The 14,775-nt window shown below is 39.9% G+C and overlaps 1 protein-coding gene across 1 annotated transcript in view; it reads right to left on the reverse strand.

The window, feature by feature from the left end:
• Positions 1 to 322: 322 nt before the first annotated feature.
• ATP10A (ATPase, class V, type 10A) overlaps positions 323 to 14,775 on the reverse strand; it is a gene marked incomplete at its 5' end in the record, with an annotated part of 44,563 nt that continues 30,110 nt past the window's right edge. Inside the window, 7 exons of the mRNA XM_010182687.1 lie at positions 323 to 1,633; positions 2,325 to 2,512; positions 2,849 to 2,953; positions 3,044 to 3,124; positions 5,303 to 5,503; positions 9,861 to 9,986; positions 13,789 to 13,865. Coding sequence (XP_010180989.1) covers positions 931 to 1,633; positions 2,325 to 2,512; positions 2,849 to 2,953; positions 3,044 to 3,124; positions 5,303 to 5,503; positions 9,861 to 9,986; positions 13,789 to 13,865 — 1,481 coding nt within the window. The remainder of the gene's footprint in view (positions 1,634 to 2,324; positions 2,513 to 2,848; positions 2,954 to 3,043; positions 3,125 to 5,302; positions 5,504 to 9,860; positions 9,987 to 13,788; positions 13,866 to 14,775) is intronic.

Here is a 14,775-nt window from a genome sequence, read left to right on the forward strand (position 1 = left end):
CCTTCCTGATCACCAAGGACCCTGGCTGAAACCAGAGTGAAGGTGCCTAGCAAATCTCCATCTTCCCACTAGCAAGCAGGACTTCTTCAGCAAAACCAGCCCACTGTTAGTAGTGCTCCAGCACAGAAGATCACAGACCCTCCCAGCTCAAACTCTACAGTGGACACAATGCACCAGCTCTTTCCTACCACCTTGTTTCTCACAAACAAGCAGCAGCTTTTCTTCATAAGTTGAAGAGCATAATATAAGGCCATGACCGGCCAAATGCCAGCTGCTCCAAGTGAAGGGCTGAGTTACTATTAATGCCAGACTGGGAAGTCACTTTGCAATATGGACGGTCATTTATTTATTGTTTTATCATGACACATAAAACACTATGGCTGCAATATCAAAATATGGTGCCACTTATTAAATGCCAGTATTATTAATGCGGTGGTAAGGTACTGTTAACATTTACAGAGAGGTGTACAATGATTCGATAGTCTTGCCTAATGGTTTGCTCCAGTGACAAAACACCCTGGCAAGCAGATGATGGATGGAATACAATGCCTATTTATTATCATGGTGTTTCCTTCTTGATTACTGAATGGCCTATAACAGTATCAATAATTGATGCTGAATCTAACCATTTTGAATATGGTAGATAAGTCCTTTGCTTTTACAGTATGTGTCAGAATAAAAGAGAAGCATCTGAAAAATAAAGAGACGGCATTTCCTTACAAAATGAGATGAAAAAATAAAACAATATAAAAGGAACTTTCAAGTGTTTCTTTTTATATTTAAAGCTCTTATTTCAATATTCTGTATTTAAACATTCTTAAATAATAATTCTGTACCTTTGATTTTCTGTTTCATCTCTGGAAACAAATAGCGTAATCTCACTATAGATGTGTGCAAATATCAAATATATAAATATATTTAAGGCCCATGTCATAAAAAGGTGGTCTCGGAATTGTCACTTTTACAATGATCATCTGGGATCCCTTTCATTTTGTCTTGTAAGTTATTTGAGCTCTGTTCTTTCAAGCCTTTGAAGTCCACATGCAAAGAAGAGCCAAGCACACACATACTGTCCTGTGTTTCATTTTGTAAACTGCTTGATGACACCTGTAGAACAGTCCCAATGTGACTGAACAGCGGAGTTGATGTGATCCACTTCAACAAACTGAAGTCTGTTTGGTCAACTGCAGAGCTCCATGGGAATGTTGCTCCAACAGGCAATGACTCCACCTCCGAAGGTCCATGTCTAACTTCATGAAATCCCATGGACCTTTCCAGACTACTTGCTGATGAAAGGAGTTTGTTTTCCCCATACAGCACAGTACCCTGGGAAGATGCAGCCACAGTCTTACCTGTTGTATGTTCTGCTTTCGTGTGCTCTTGGAAAAGTGACTCACTTGCTTTAGGTATTGGCAAAGGTGTGCTTTGGTTAAAAGCTTTATAACGATCACTAGTATTTGAGCCAAGGCTTGGTGAGAAGCTGCCTGCAAAGGGTTGCGTCTGACGTATTTTGTCCTTTACATTCAACTTGGTCAGAAGCTGGGTGCGAATCTCTGGGGGTAGCTTACTCAACTGGCGTCCAAGCTGAAGCTGGGTTGGAAATAGTGTTCCCTGAAGGGTTCTGTACAGAAATCTGCAAGAGGAGAATGTGCACATGAAAAGAACTGAAAGAAGGAAGAACACAAGATATTATTAAGAGAAAATATGCAAGAAAAAGGTACAATACAGAAAAATAAGAGTTTTATGAGCTTTTCTTACGTTTGACACAAGAAAGCTTGCAGATGAAAAGCTCTGAGTGCTCTGCTAATATTTTTATTAATAACAAGCAGTGTAATAAAGCTGCGCCTTTAGCCAGTGATCCACCTTGTGATTACATTTGGTCTTTCATATTTCCTGATGAAGAATCAAAGACAATGGGGATCAGTCTGCAGGCCTCCTACATCTATAAGTAGGCAAGTAAGTCCACAACATACTATCAGAATTTCTGTACTATGCATTTCATGGGAGAATAGGCTGAGTCTGGAAGCATCGTGGAAAACCTCACATGGTAGTGAATTTATGCATGGCCGGGAGGTTTGACCAACAGTCTACAATTATCCCACTCCTGTGGTCTATAGCCAGGAGCTGTGGTCTGCTCCTGTGGTCAGAAGCACAGAAAAGGTTAGAAAACCTGACGTCATATAATCAGTTTTCTAAAAAAACTGACTTGGCTGGTAAGGGAAAAAGAAAGAGGGGGAGTAGAAAAAGAAATGTTTCCTGCCCTCCCAACCATATGCATAAAGAGCTTTCATATATGAGAAGAGATACGAGAGAAGATACAATACCTGGGCAGCAATGCAACAACTGGTGATATAATGCAAGTGAAATAGAACATAGGGTCTCCCATCAGCCTTTCCATAGTCCAGTAGGGATTGGATGGAGGATGGCACACTGGGCAGGAAGCATTGTAAACAAGAGCCACAAAGAAAAATAAAAGGATGCTGAAGATGCAAGATGACCAGTGGAGAAAAGTCTAGAACAAAAAGCCGACAAAAGAATAATGACTCTTTATATTCTGAGAAATTTGCTGTGATTCTCAATAAATAGCTTTTAGTTTTTGGAGCCAAATCTATGCAAAGCAAAGAGTAGAGAGCCTTGTATTTTCAAAAATTCTTACCATAGATACAACACTACAAAGCTGTTCATAGATCACAGATCAAAACCTTTTTCATTTTTGTTTAAAAAATGCTTGCTAGAACCAGAAAGTGCTGAAGGAATGAAATGACCACCTTCTGTTTTAGAAGAATGGCACTAAGAAAAGAATAAGGTACATGCCAACGAGTTCCTACTTAGGCTGTGGGTACCTTACCCAAGTTTTGGTTTCAATAGCCAAATGTAGTATGATGGTGAAAAGAGCTACTGTGGTGATGGGAGTTCCCCAGGAGAAGATATCCACCTCCGAATCATAGTAAGTCTGTGAAGAAGGAGACAGAAATTAGCCCAAGGCGTGTTGCCAGTTCTCCTCAAAATGCTTGAAATAGAATGGCTTACACCAAACACTTACGAAATAGGGGATGAAGAAGCAAACCAGGCTTTGATACATAGCATCAATCATGTTCATCCAAAACATGTGGGGTTGGTATTCCTGTGGATCAAAAGAATTATGAAAATCAGAGTCTAATGAGAATGCTGTTTGCTGGGATAGGTATTTAGAGGGGGATATTCCAGTGGGCACTTTTAAGGGGTGGTGCAAATAACTTCAGACCTTTGCCAATCAGTTAGATACCGCTGGGGATGAAGTATGAAGAGTTCCCTGCAAGTTGCTCTTTTCTTCAGGACACTCTTCTGCTTTTTTTTTTCCTCCATGACAGAAAGTGTTATTTGAATCTGACACTTAGGCCAGCAAACATTTATGAAGGTGGCCAACTTTATGTGCTACGGTTAGACCCCAGGAGCTCAGGAGGAGCTCTCTGAAGTGTAAGCACTTAAGTAAATGTGTTCTATGTCACACACATACAAGCACAGAGTATTTATTCACAAGAAAAACACAAAATATATGCATAGTTAGAAAACAAGATGTACAACAATGACATTTAGCAAGCAATGGAACAATGTATTCTGTTATAAATACGTAAATAAACATATATATCTATACATGCACACATACACAGCTGGGCGTCTGGGTGCAAAATTGCTCACTAGGAAACAATATTAAAGCTACATTTTGGTTTAAAGAAATATAGGATTGCAGGGGTATGGATGGTCATCTAAAAGATCTGGATATAAGGAAAAATAGTTTGCAAATGACAAGGTCTTTATTTATTTAATTTTGGGATATAGGCTACATCTGCAAACATCAGGGCTCTTTAACTCTACAGAGAATATAACTACAGCCTAAAAATGAGAATTGAGAGATGCTTAGGACTAATTCTGGTGTCCTTTGGCCTACTGAAATAACATGCGGTTAAGCACTGGAACAGGTTGCTCAGAGGGACTGTGGAGTGTCCATTCTTGGAGACATTCAAAACTGGACTAGATGAAGACCCAAGCAACCTTATCTAGGTTTGAAGCTGTTTTCAGCACGGGGCTGGATCAGAGGGTCTCCAGAGGTCATTATTCTGTAATTCTAGAGGCTCTGAATTGGTGATATCTTTTTGAAAGAAATCCTTTGAAGGAGATTTTTGGCAAATTTTGAAAATACCTTTATAGATAACTATTCAGAGAAAGTGCTCACTAGATTTCAAACAAACTTAGAATGGTCCCTAGGCTTGCCTATGAGAAATAATTGCAGTGTGAACCTGGGAGACTTCTCTCCTCAGTTTGCCAGCTGATGACAAGCAGACACAATTCCCAACAAGCTTAAGCCATTAACAGATTGCTATCACCTTAACAACATGCAAGAAAGGTATTAATGTTACAGATCTTTGAAGTGCAAGGCACTGGAACAGAAGTAGTGTAGAAAACGGAAAACAGCTGGGTTAAAAAGAGAGAATTTTGACTAAAACATTAAAAATAAGTTATACTAAAATTCTCTTTTCATCTTTCCAAGACAGTGTCAAGCAGTGTCACTGGTTGTGTAGGGTACCAAATGCAGGTGTACAGTTAAGAGTCAAAAAACACTCACTGTCTCCTCTCAGAGGACACAGTGTGGGATTCTTTCAAGAAAGCCTTTTGCCTTGGAAACAATGTCTGAATATGGATAGTTTTGCCAAGCAGAAAGATTTTCCCACAGTACACTGTAGCTGTAATTACCCGAAATGGTTTGGCTTGAATCCCTCCTGTAATTCCTTGTGTTTTATTTGTACAATTCAATCAGATGAGGACAAGGTGCTTCCAGCAGACATTTCGGCTGAATCTGTTATCTGCTGGTGACCAATTCTCTCAGAGTCTAAGTCTATCGACCTCTGTGCTTACTCTAAATGCTTCTTTCTCTTCTGACTGTTTGTAAAGGGCTGGAGCTTGAAGTTTCGATTAAGTACTGTGAGGTTATTCTGAGAAAGTACGCACTAGTCTACAAGTTATAATCTGCTTTACTTTTGTGGTTATTTGTGAGCCTGGACCATGAGGGCTCAGTTTAGGCTGACTTAAAGCATCTAGCTTCTCTCCTGTTATATATTTCAAAACAAAGCTTTGTTGTTGTTGTTGTTGTTTGCTTTAAATGTACTTTTGGCAGTTAGATACTTTGACTCAGATGAAAAATATAATGATATAGTAACAGTGGTTTCTCAGACATCAGTCATCCACCCTTTGGGAGCAGGGTTGGTTTTCAGTCGAAACTAAAGATATCTAGGAAAAAAAATTACAAAAAGCAGTAAGTTTTTACCTCCATATTCTGGCCGCTTTTATAGAGCTGAGGTACAGCAATTAACATGTCAGCTGGCACATCCTTATCCAGCACACCAGTAATCAGTTGTGGAAGAGAAGAGAAGAGTAAATTAAAGAAGATGAGATACCACTGATCAATCATTGATGAGCCAGAGAACCCACAGTAGAACTGGTACCAGAAAAGAAGGGCCACAAACATCTGAAACAGAACGAGAAATTATGTAAATATGACAAAATAAGCAGGATCACCATCCCACTGTGTTCTCAAAGCACGCTTATTCCAGTTCTGCAAGGGCTTATCTATGAATGCTAAACACATGAGCAGTCCTTCTAAGGATACCTAGTCTTTAACTCGCTGTTAATGATGCCCAGACCACTTAGCTAAGCTACAAACAATTGGTACACCTGCAAGTTTTTGTGCTGCTGCAATCTCAGGTGTCAGGGATGGCTTCACACAAAATTAACTTTCAGCTCAAGTGAAACTCTGAGGTGTAATAAAAATGTCTCCCAACCATCCCTGACCTCTAGGTATATGAGTACTGATCTGATAGCACTTACACTACTATTATAATAAGCACTTCCATAATAATATCCTCTGTTGGCTCGAGATGTTTTGTTCCATATGTTTGTTTCTGGTCTACAATAGGTAAATGCAGAGCTTTTCTGCAAGACTAGCATGAGGTTAGAAGCAGCAAGGGAGGTGACACTGTAAGGTCTAGCAAAGTCATTTTAAGTATTCTAAGTCTGTGCTTTGAAATTCAGCAAATTACTACTGTTGTAAAGATTCCTCATTCCCCCTTACTTTTCAGCTGTATGAAGGAATTGGTTGCAAACATGGTTGCAATGGGATTGTTCATGTAGTTGGGTTGGAATCACCCAAAAAGCGAGTGATTCCCAATGTGACAAACTACACAACTCATTTCTTCTACAATCTCTGCAGCCTGGAGAATCCAGAGGCTTTTTTAGGGCTCAGGAGATGTGCTGATCTCACCTGTAAGGGAGGGACTTATGGCCCAGAAAAAGATGGGCAGCTTCCTAGGGAAGGAAATGAATTCCCAGTCTTGGTCCTCCTAAAACTGCATTTTTTATTAGTCTTTGTAAAGTGATTAACACTAAATGGAAGGCAGGCAGGAAAACTTTGGCAACTGTCCCTCAAGGGTTTTCCCCATTTTAACCACCAAGAAGGGAAATGGCATGACCTCTCCTTTCACTTCCTCTTCTTTTTGTATTCTGTTCTCAAAAGCTTCCAGCCAGTATGTTAACCTGTCATCATTTTTATATCTATGGAGGAATATCTAGATCTGTGTTATCTGTACACCAAAAATATGGTTGAAATTTAAACGTAGGAAGTAAAAAAAAGGTATGGTCTGCTTGGTCAGTGAAAACCGCTATAAGGAGAGTAAGCCTACTTTGTGCAGGGGAATTGCCACAGAATAAGAGAGTTAATCCTGCTGTATGTGAATGTATATATATGTGTGTGTGTATATATACATATGTATAGTAAATATATGTTCAGGTAATGTTTGCATACTATGTTGAAGTGGCTCATATATCAGCAGTAATGTATGTCTCACTGTTTGTGAGCCCATACTATAAACTAACCTATTAAAAGTTGAATGATAGTAATTTTTTAAGGATCACCTCTATAAATCTTTCTCTAAAAACATTTCAAGAAAAATATTTTCCTCTGGCCAGAACAAGACTGATTTACCAGAGCTTACCCTCCTCTGTACAACTGGCTGGGAAATGGCAAACAGATTTTGAAATTTATTTGCTTCCCACACCCAAACTACAACAAAACTTCTGGAATCTTTTCTCAAAACAGAATTTCAATAAATATGTACATTTAGATACTTTTCTCTTACTCATTTGAAATAAACAAAATTCAGCTAATCCTGGACCTAAGACATTTTCCTCTCTAGAGCCTTGCTAAAATTAACCTGTCTTGGAAACAGTTTGGCTCTGACAAAAATGGGTGATTTGATGAAAATACAGTCAGCTGAAAATTTTCCTGCCACCTCTACTATGAGTCTCAGTAGTGCTGTCAAAGGAAGCTGTACAAATAAATGACATTTCAGTAACCAAGTTTAAATCAGATTTTCCCCCCCCTGAAATTTTATTTTGGCTTAAACAAGTGTTTAATTGAATTTCAAAGATAATGTTCCCTCTTGCTTCTGTGCATCACCTCCCTGAAAAAGTCAAAACAAACTGACATTAAAACTTAATTAGATTTTAAATAAAAAAGGTTTCATTTTTCCCCCCTAGATGAGACTGTTTTATGAATGTAGCTCCAGATAGAATTTCTCAGTGAATAAAGTGTATGTCAAAAAATGTCCAGTGCTGCCCTGCAGAAATAATGTACAAAGGGGAAGAAGCAGTACATACTCATGCAGGTAGAATTTTGTTTATATGAAATCCCTTTTAATCAAGCTCAGATATTTCCAGCCATGCTATGTTTTAGTTTATATTTTACTTGTATTTTTATTATTCCCACCAAGCCAAACATCTTCTTGGATAAGTCACATGAGTTTTCAAGTGCTTTTGCAGCAATCTGGAGTTTAAACTTCGAGTTAGATAGGTTCTAGTGGAGAATGGAAAATTTTATAATATGAGCAAATGGGGTAAAAACACTTGAGGAAACAGAAAACTTGCAGAACATTTGCAGTGGAGCTATCTTGATGCTCTGCGAAGAATAATCTAGAAAAGTCTCTTTGCAAAATGATCAGGTGCTCACATCTTTCGTTTTTGAATATTCCTTCCTTAAGGGCAGGCACTGTGTCAGATATATTCATGTCTATATGCTGGGTACCCCACTACAGTTTTAGAGTCAGCAGCAACAAGTATTGCTCAGAAAGCTCTGAAGGCTGCCAAAGGAGAGCCAACACAAAGAGAGATTCTTCAGTCATATTCTAGCCTTTAGGCAGCAGCTTCTGGAAACGTCTTACTAAAAATGGCATGAGAAATAATACTCGTAATCAAGGGGAGTTGTACCAAAGGAAATGGAAGATTTTACAAGAGATGAACAAAAATTTAGATGTATAAACAACATCTCTGGCTGTTGACTGCTGGAATGTCTTATGTGCATTACTTTTTTAAAATTTTATTTTAATGTAGGAAGGCTCTGCATACACTTCTTGGAATTCGGATTCAATACTGTCAAGCCAAAGGGTATCTTGGAAACATACAGCACTGGGGGTGGGAGTGCAGATGTTCAGCATCGTTCAGGATCAAGCCTTAAAACTCAGGCACTTGAACACCAGCACGTATTTCACTGCTGTGCTTCAACTGGTGGATTTCCACTCACTGCAGCATTATTTAAATCTGCTTGCTATTCCAGGCTCAGGCAGCAGTTCAGATTTCCCAAGTCCCTTTCTTTTCTGTCTGGAAGGGTGCTTGCATGCAGTTTCTAACCAAACCACAGAATGTATTTTATCATGCTTGTGTTAATGTAAAGACAGTTTATTATTTCTTTAGCTCCCTCAGATATTCCTATGATGTCTACAATTTTGAGCAAATGATGGTCTTTTCCTGACAAAATACCTACCTTCAGATTGAAATCAGATGAGGATTAGTCAGGGCAAGAGGAATGTGCATTAAAAAGTTGCCACAGATAAAAAAATTGAGGATCAGATTAAATTTGGAAAGCAACTTTAATAAAATGGAGAGCTACCTTTTCTTTCTGATACTGAGGATAAAATCCACTCTCCTGCTCACAGTTAATACATTACCCTCTGGAGTAAACAGAGGTCTGAGAGCTCTGGCTCTCCTCTTTTTCCTGCTTCTTCATATCCCTCGCTCCCGAGGTGATTTGTAGGTGTGGCAAGTGAGCAGATCAGTGTGTCTGCCAGTGACTCCCACCCACCTGATGGGATCCTTGGTCGTCTTGTTAGGCAGTTTCCAATCAATTATCTTTGTACTCCAAGATCAGTGCAAAGGGCCTTTGTTAGGGCCAAGGAATCGAGCTGCTGCTGGCTCAGTGCCCAGTACTGGACCAACTCCTGTTTCATACACCAGGGAGGAAACACAGAGCAGAAGTCTGCTCTCTACCACAGTGTGCTTCCTTTTTAATGAACTCTTTTGGTTAGTTGGGAGTAACATAAATCAAGAAAAAAAACCTTCCCAATCTCTGCATCTGAGACACCGAGAGGATTCAAATTATTTCAAGTCACTAGGGTACAGTGGTTCATAAGCAATGACGAGATAGGGTCAAGAAGAGAAAACACACTCAACTGCTACTCTGGACCAATGCTGGATGGCTTTGGCATTAAAGAGCCCTGTGTCTAGCCAGCTAAATTCTGCAAAACTGCTCCATAAAGAAACTTTTCTTAAGCAGCACTTGTTATTTCTGTTACCTAATTTGCACATTCAGCAGCACACTGTAGCTGTTATGGAGCGGGTCCTGTATATCTGCAAATGGCAGCCAGCTGTCCTTCAACTCTGCAAGTTTCTCTGCAGCTTATTTATAAACCATTTGAAGGCTGACCTAATGCTCACTTAGCACAAAATAAACCACTGGAAACATGTGGTGCCATAATGCTGCCAAGTCAAACACTTACTGCATTTTTGTAGAAGAAATACAGCACCATGTTGGCGAGTCGGGAATAACACCAGTGGCCATGAACAAGCAAGAGCTTCTCCAAATACCGGAACCTTGGGATTGCAAAGTCGCTCGCCATCACCGCCTTTAATGAAAGAAAAGTTGGAAACATTATTGTAAAGCGTCATTTTCAACACCAACAGTGAATCCAGTCATTTTCTCAACTCATACGGTCAATGGAAATTGCACTGATGAAGAATAAAATCCATTGCAGTGCATCTGAAAAGCAGTTATTGCTGCATTGATTTGGAATACCCGTAAGCAAACCCAGCAGCTTGATAGAACATGGCAAGGTGACCCACTCTTCACAGAAAGGAGATTACAGCCTATGCTCCAGATGGTGACAAGCAGCAGCTTGTTTTTGCCAGAGGTGGGAGAGTGGCTGGCAATTGCAGTTGCGTGAGCATGAAGGCTCAGGGCCCACGTGTGAACATCTTGGTGGCTGTAACATCTTTCTCTGTAACAACCACAGGGTACTGACAGGGAAAAATGGATTTCCAGGGAACAGAACAAGAAAAGCACAATTCAGCGGTTACATCATAATTACTGGACAAAACAATGAAAGTATTAGTTTTAATTAACATTCGCAATCCTGGCTTATAAAGTTTACTTGGTTATCCTGAGATACCAGCATTTTGAGGGATTTAAAAAATCGCATGGTTTCTAAAATTGTCTATTAAAAAAAACCACACTAGATGACACTCTTTTGAGACTGTGCAGACTGACAAATCATATTGACAAAATGAATCACCCAGTTTCTCTCTGCTTCTAACATTTAGGGTACCGTACATCTAGATGAGATCTTCTTGTAAATGATGGTGTTATCACAGTTGTTTCATGATCTTCCATATCCCTAGGATCACACTAAGATTTCATTTAATATTATTTTACATTTCATTTTCTAGTTTGACATCACCTTTCTTTTCACAGTTTAGCAAGAACATAAAGAAAGGTGAAAACCTTCAAAGAGGCAGTGTCTTCCTCATACTCTGTAGGGTATATTTTGGCTGCATTTTTAAATTAGAGACATATTTCCTTTTAATTTTTCCTAATTCCCTTTCTTGGTATATCATCAAAAGGGCTCAGTTTTCCTAAGTAAGTGCTTGTAGAAGCTATTAAAATAAACTCTAAGGCAGTATGCAATAGAAGGTGTAATAATGCATTGTAATTTAAGTAGTAAATGTATATAAGCACTGGGACATTTTTTTTAATATGTTGACATATCCTGGGATTTCTCAGGTACTGACATACAGTTGTTATAACCTCCCTGCACAGAACAGTCTGATTTCTCTTGCAGACATACAGCTCTTTTGCAGTTTGAGGAGAAAAGAGCCGTGCTATGTCTGCTTCCGTGTCCTCCACCCCATCTCAGCCTACTCCAATGTTAAAACAAAACCTCTAGCTTCATTTCATTTGTGCTTCTAACATAGTACTTCAGAACACATTGTGAGAAGTGTCGTGGTTTTTGGTGGTTTTTTAATTCCATTTTTATTACAGCGAAGAACACAGTGTTATCCCATTACATTTGCATGTTTATTTCGTCTCAAAATATCCCCTTGATTTTCACATTTTTATTTTTTCTTCCAGCTTCTTCACAGGAAAAAGTGATTCATGCTCCACACACTTCCATAGAATGTGGAAAGAAAATAAATCAGAGAGTATTGCTGTTTTAGACATCTAAATGTTCAACGCCTTCCGAGTACCTGCATGTGTAAGAATCTGACAGCTGTTTATAGTAAAGAGGCCTGCATGGCTCCTTAGGACCTTGCAGTAAAGGAAGGGATTTATAAACATTTTCCACTCTGCTGAACTTTAATTTAGAAAAAAACAGGTAGTTTAATGGGTTAATGAGCAAACAGCTTTCAGATTTGAATACACCGCAAAAGCCAGGGGCATTTGAGGACTGGTTATTGTAAGTGTATGAGCTCAACTGAAGTGGCATAATGGGGAGAGGAGTCAAAAAAATGCTATGAGCACTGTATGCCCGCATTAGGAAAAAAACTGATCTGAATTAATACATAGATGACAGGAGCCGATAAGTTCATAAGAGATGATAAGACCCAAGGAGGCTGAGGCAGACATTTTGTAATTGATAGGCTTGGAGGGAGACTGCACAAAATCAAGTCTCCTCTGGACTCCACAGAGCCTGGAAAGCCTGCAGAGTGGTACTGCAGAAGTTATGCAAAGCTCTCGGGGCCTGGTGAATGAAAGCTGTGGAACAACAAATAGACTTGGTACCAGCTTAATCCAAGAATTCCTTTTCTCCTGCCCTCTCCGGCTTCAAAGTCAGACTTATAGGGTTTACGGGTGGGATGGCACATGCACAAAGAATATCTGAATATTTCTGTGGTAGCTTCTTTCCAGTCTAATTTACAGCTGCTAACATGTTTGGAGAAGCATTTTTAAGGGATTCCAGGCCTGAAATCTATTTGTTTGAAGAGCACTGCCGAAAATCTATTTGCTCTGGAGATTACTTTGACTGAACATGCTAGATGTTTACAAGAAGGAAAACAAGTGTAACGGCTCTGCTGAGTCAGGCTGAAGCCCATTTTCCCTGGTATCCAGTCTCCAACAACAGCCAAGAGAGGATGCCTTTGGAAGAGTATATGAATAAATAAGACAAACATCTACTGACTTTTCTGCAGAGTATTCTTCGAGCTTCTGGTGATCTGCATGTCAGAAAATGCATAAAGTTGACATCCAAGTTCACAGCTCAGTTAAATTTTTGTTTCATAAATTTGTGTGTTGACCCAATTAAATTACAGCATTCATGAAAAATGAAATTTTTTCCCATGGAAAAAAAAATCTATAGCCAACTTGTGCACTGTGCGAAGGAGGTCCTTCTTCCCTTTCTAGCAAAACATCCAGCCAGCGTTGCAAAAAATGCAATGTGGGTCAGAGAACCACCCACTGGTAACTAAGTTAAGGAGCATTCTCATTTGCTCAGGTCCCCAGCATGGAAACACTTCCTATCTTCTCTGAGGAGCTCCTTTTCCTATACTCAGCTACTCTATTTTCTCATGCAATCAGTCTGCATCCAACCCGAATACGACGCAGGCTGTGGAGATGAGGTATCTTTCTCATTCTCTGTGTCTTACTGCCACACCTGGTGCACTAGCAGTAAAGGAGGCAAAGGTAATAGGTAATACAGTAGGTAATACATTCTAGACATATACATCCTCTCTTCTGGGGATGGGAGAAGTACCTCTTATACAGTGGTAAATACAGTAATCGTAGGCTGAACACATCCAAAAGACTACAGGGTCAGTCCCCTTATCTTGCTGTTCTCTGTGGCAGGAAATGGGGAGAAAACCAAGACCAACAGTATGTAGGGATCAGTGGTTCTGCAAAGGGCTGCAATTTTCTCTCTCTTCAGTGTTCTGCTGTCTGAATAGGCTGAGTGAGTGAGATGTGGGGGTGGCTGGGCTAAGGGTTATCACCTCACCATGCAAAGAAACTGCATCAGCTGGATGAGCTTGTGCAGCTACTCCATGGGAGGAGTATACCCAAGCAATACAGGAGAGAGGAGAGTAAAAGCCAGAATAAGGTGAACATTTATTTCCTAAATAATGCACAACCGAGCTTTTTTCCTCCTTTAAACCAGTATTTAATAAATGTTTTCTTAAAACATATTGCTTACAGGGATCTCATAAGCAGAATTTCCTGAGAAGGTAGCATGTTTAAACTCACCACTGATCTGAGAACAAACACAAGCTCAAACTCAAGCTGAAAATATCCTTACAACGTGCAACTGGCACTCCTGAATACAACTGCCACTTCTTTATTTGTGCTGGCTCTCCAAAGATCTGGCTTGCTCAAGCTGTCATAAGGGAAGTGCCTATTTAGTCCTTTCATGGGAGTGCTTTTCAGTGAATGAGCAGTATTACCTGCATGCCTTCTTGACCAGAGATCCCCACGCCAACATCTGCCACTTGGATCATGCTAACATCATTAGCACCATCACCTAAAGATGACAAGATACAGTTTTGTTGTCACTAGTACACCAGGAACAGTTAGCAGCAGCAAAGCAAAGGAAAATCAGTTGTTACAGACTGTTGTCTTAGCATAGTATCTGCTCACCTAACAAAGCTGATATCTTTGTGACTGTGTGACACAATCCTGAGTTAGCTTATGTTGGTTAAAAGGGAGGACATATACAGCTAGGCTTTTAAGCCACAGTAGGAGCTTAAGTTCAACTCACAGACTCAAGATGCTCAGAAAGAATGAAAACACACACTGCACAGTCTCCACTAGTGTTTTTAAGCACTCTGGATAATTCAAGTTAACCAGCCAGACGTTTCTGACAACACATGCGAATGACTATGTCCACAGTCAGTCAGCCAAAGATCTAATTCAGTACGAGGAAGGCATATTTCAGCTAGATATAATATACTGAGCGTGAGGACTATTATAATCAGCACACATTTGGTGATGTGGATGTCATAGGAGTCTGGCAATTATTATATGTATGTAAGGTTTCATCAGTAGATCCAACCCATGTGTGTTGCTGCTATGATGAAAGTAGATGAAAGCTAGTGTCTTTGTGACAATATATGCTGCAATCACATCTTCTAATCCAAAATGAGCCTAAACCTGAGATAAGGAAAGAAGAGCTGGTTGACTTTTCACAGAATCACAGAATCACAGAATGTTAGGGATTGGAAGGGACCTCAAAAGATCATCTAGTCCAATCCCCCTGCCGGAGCAGGAACACCTAGATGAGGTTACACAGGAAGGCGTCCAGGCGGGTTTTGAATGTCTCCAGGGAAGGAGACTCCACAACCTCTCTGGGCAGCCTGTTCCAGTGCTCTGTTACCCTCACTGAGAAGAAGTTTCTTCTCAAATTGAAGTGGAACCTCCTGTGTTCCAGCTTG

This window comes from Mesitornis unicolor, unplaced genomic scaffold (genome assembly GCF_000695765.1).
Source record: "Mesitornis unicolor isolate BGI_N332 unplaced genomic scaffold, ASM69576v1 scaffold1464, whole genome shotgun sequence".
Taxonomy (NCBI): domain Eukaryota; kingdom Metazoa; phylum Chordata; class Aves; order Mesitornithiformes; family Mesitornithidae; genus Mesitornis; species Mesitornis unicolor.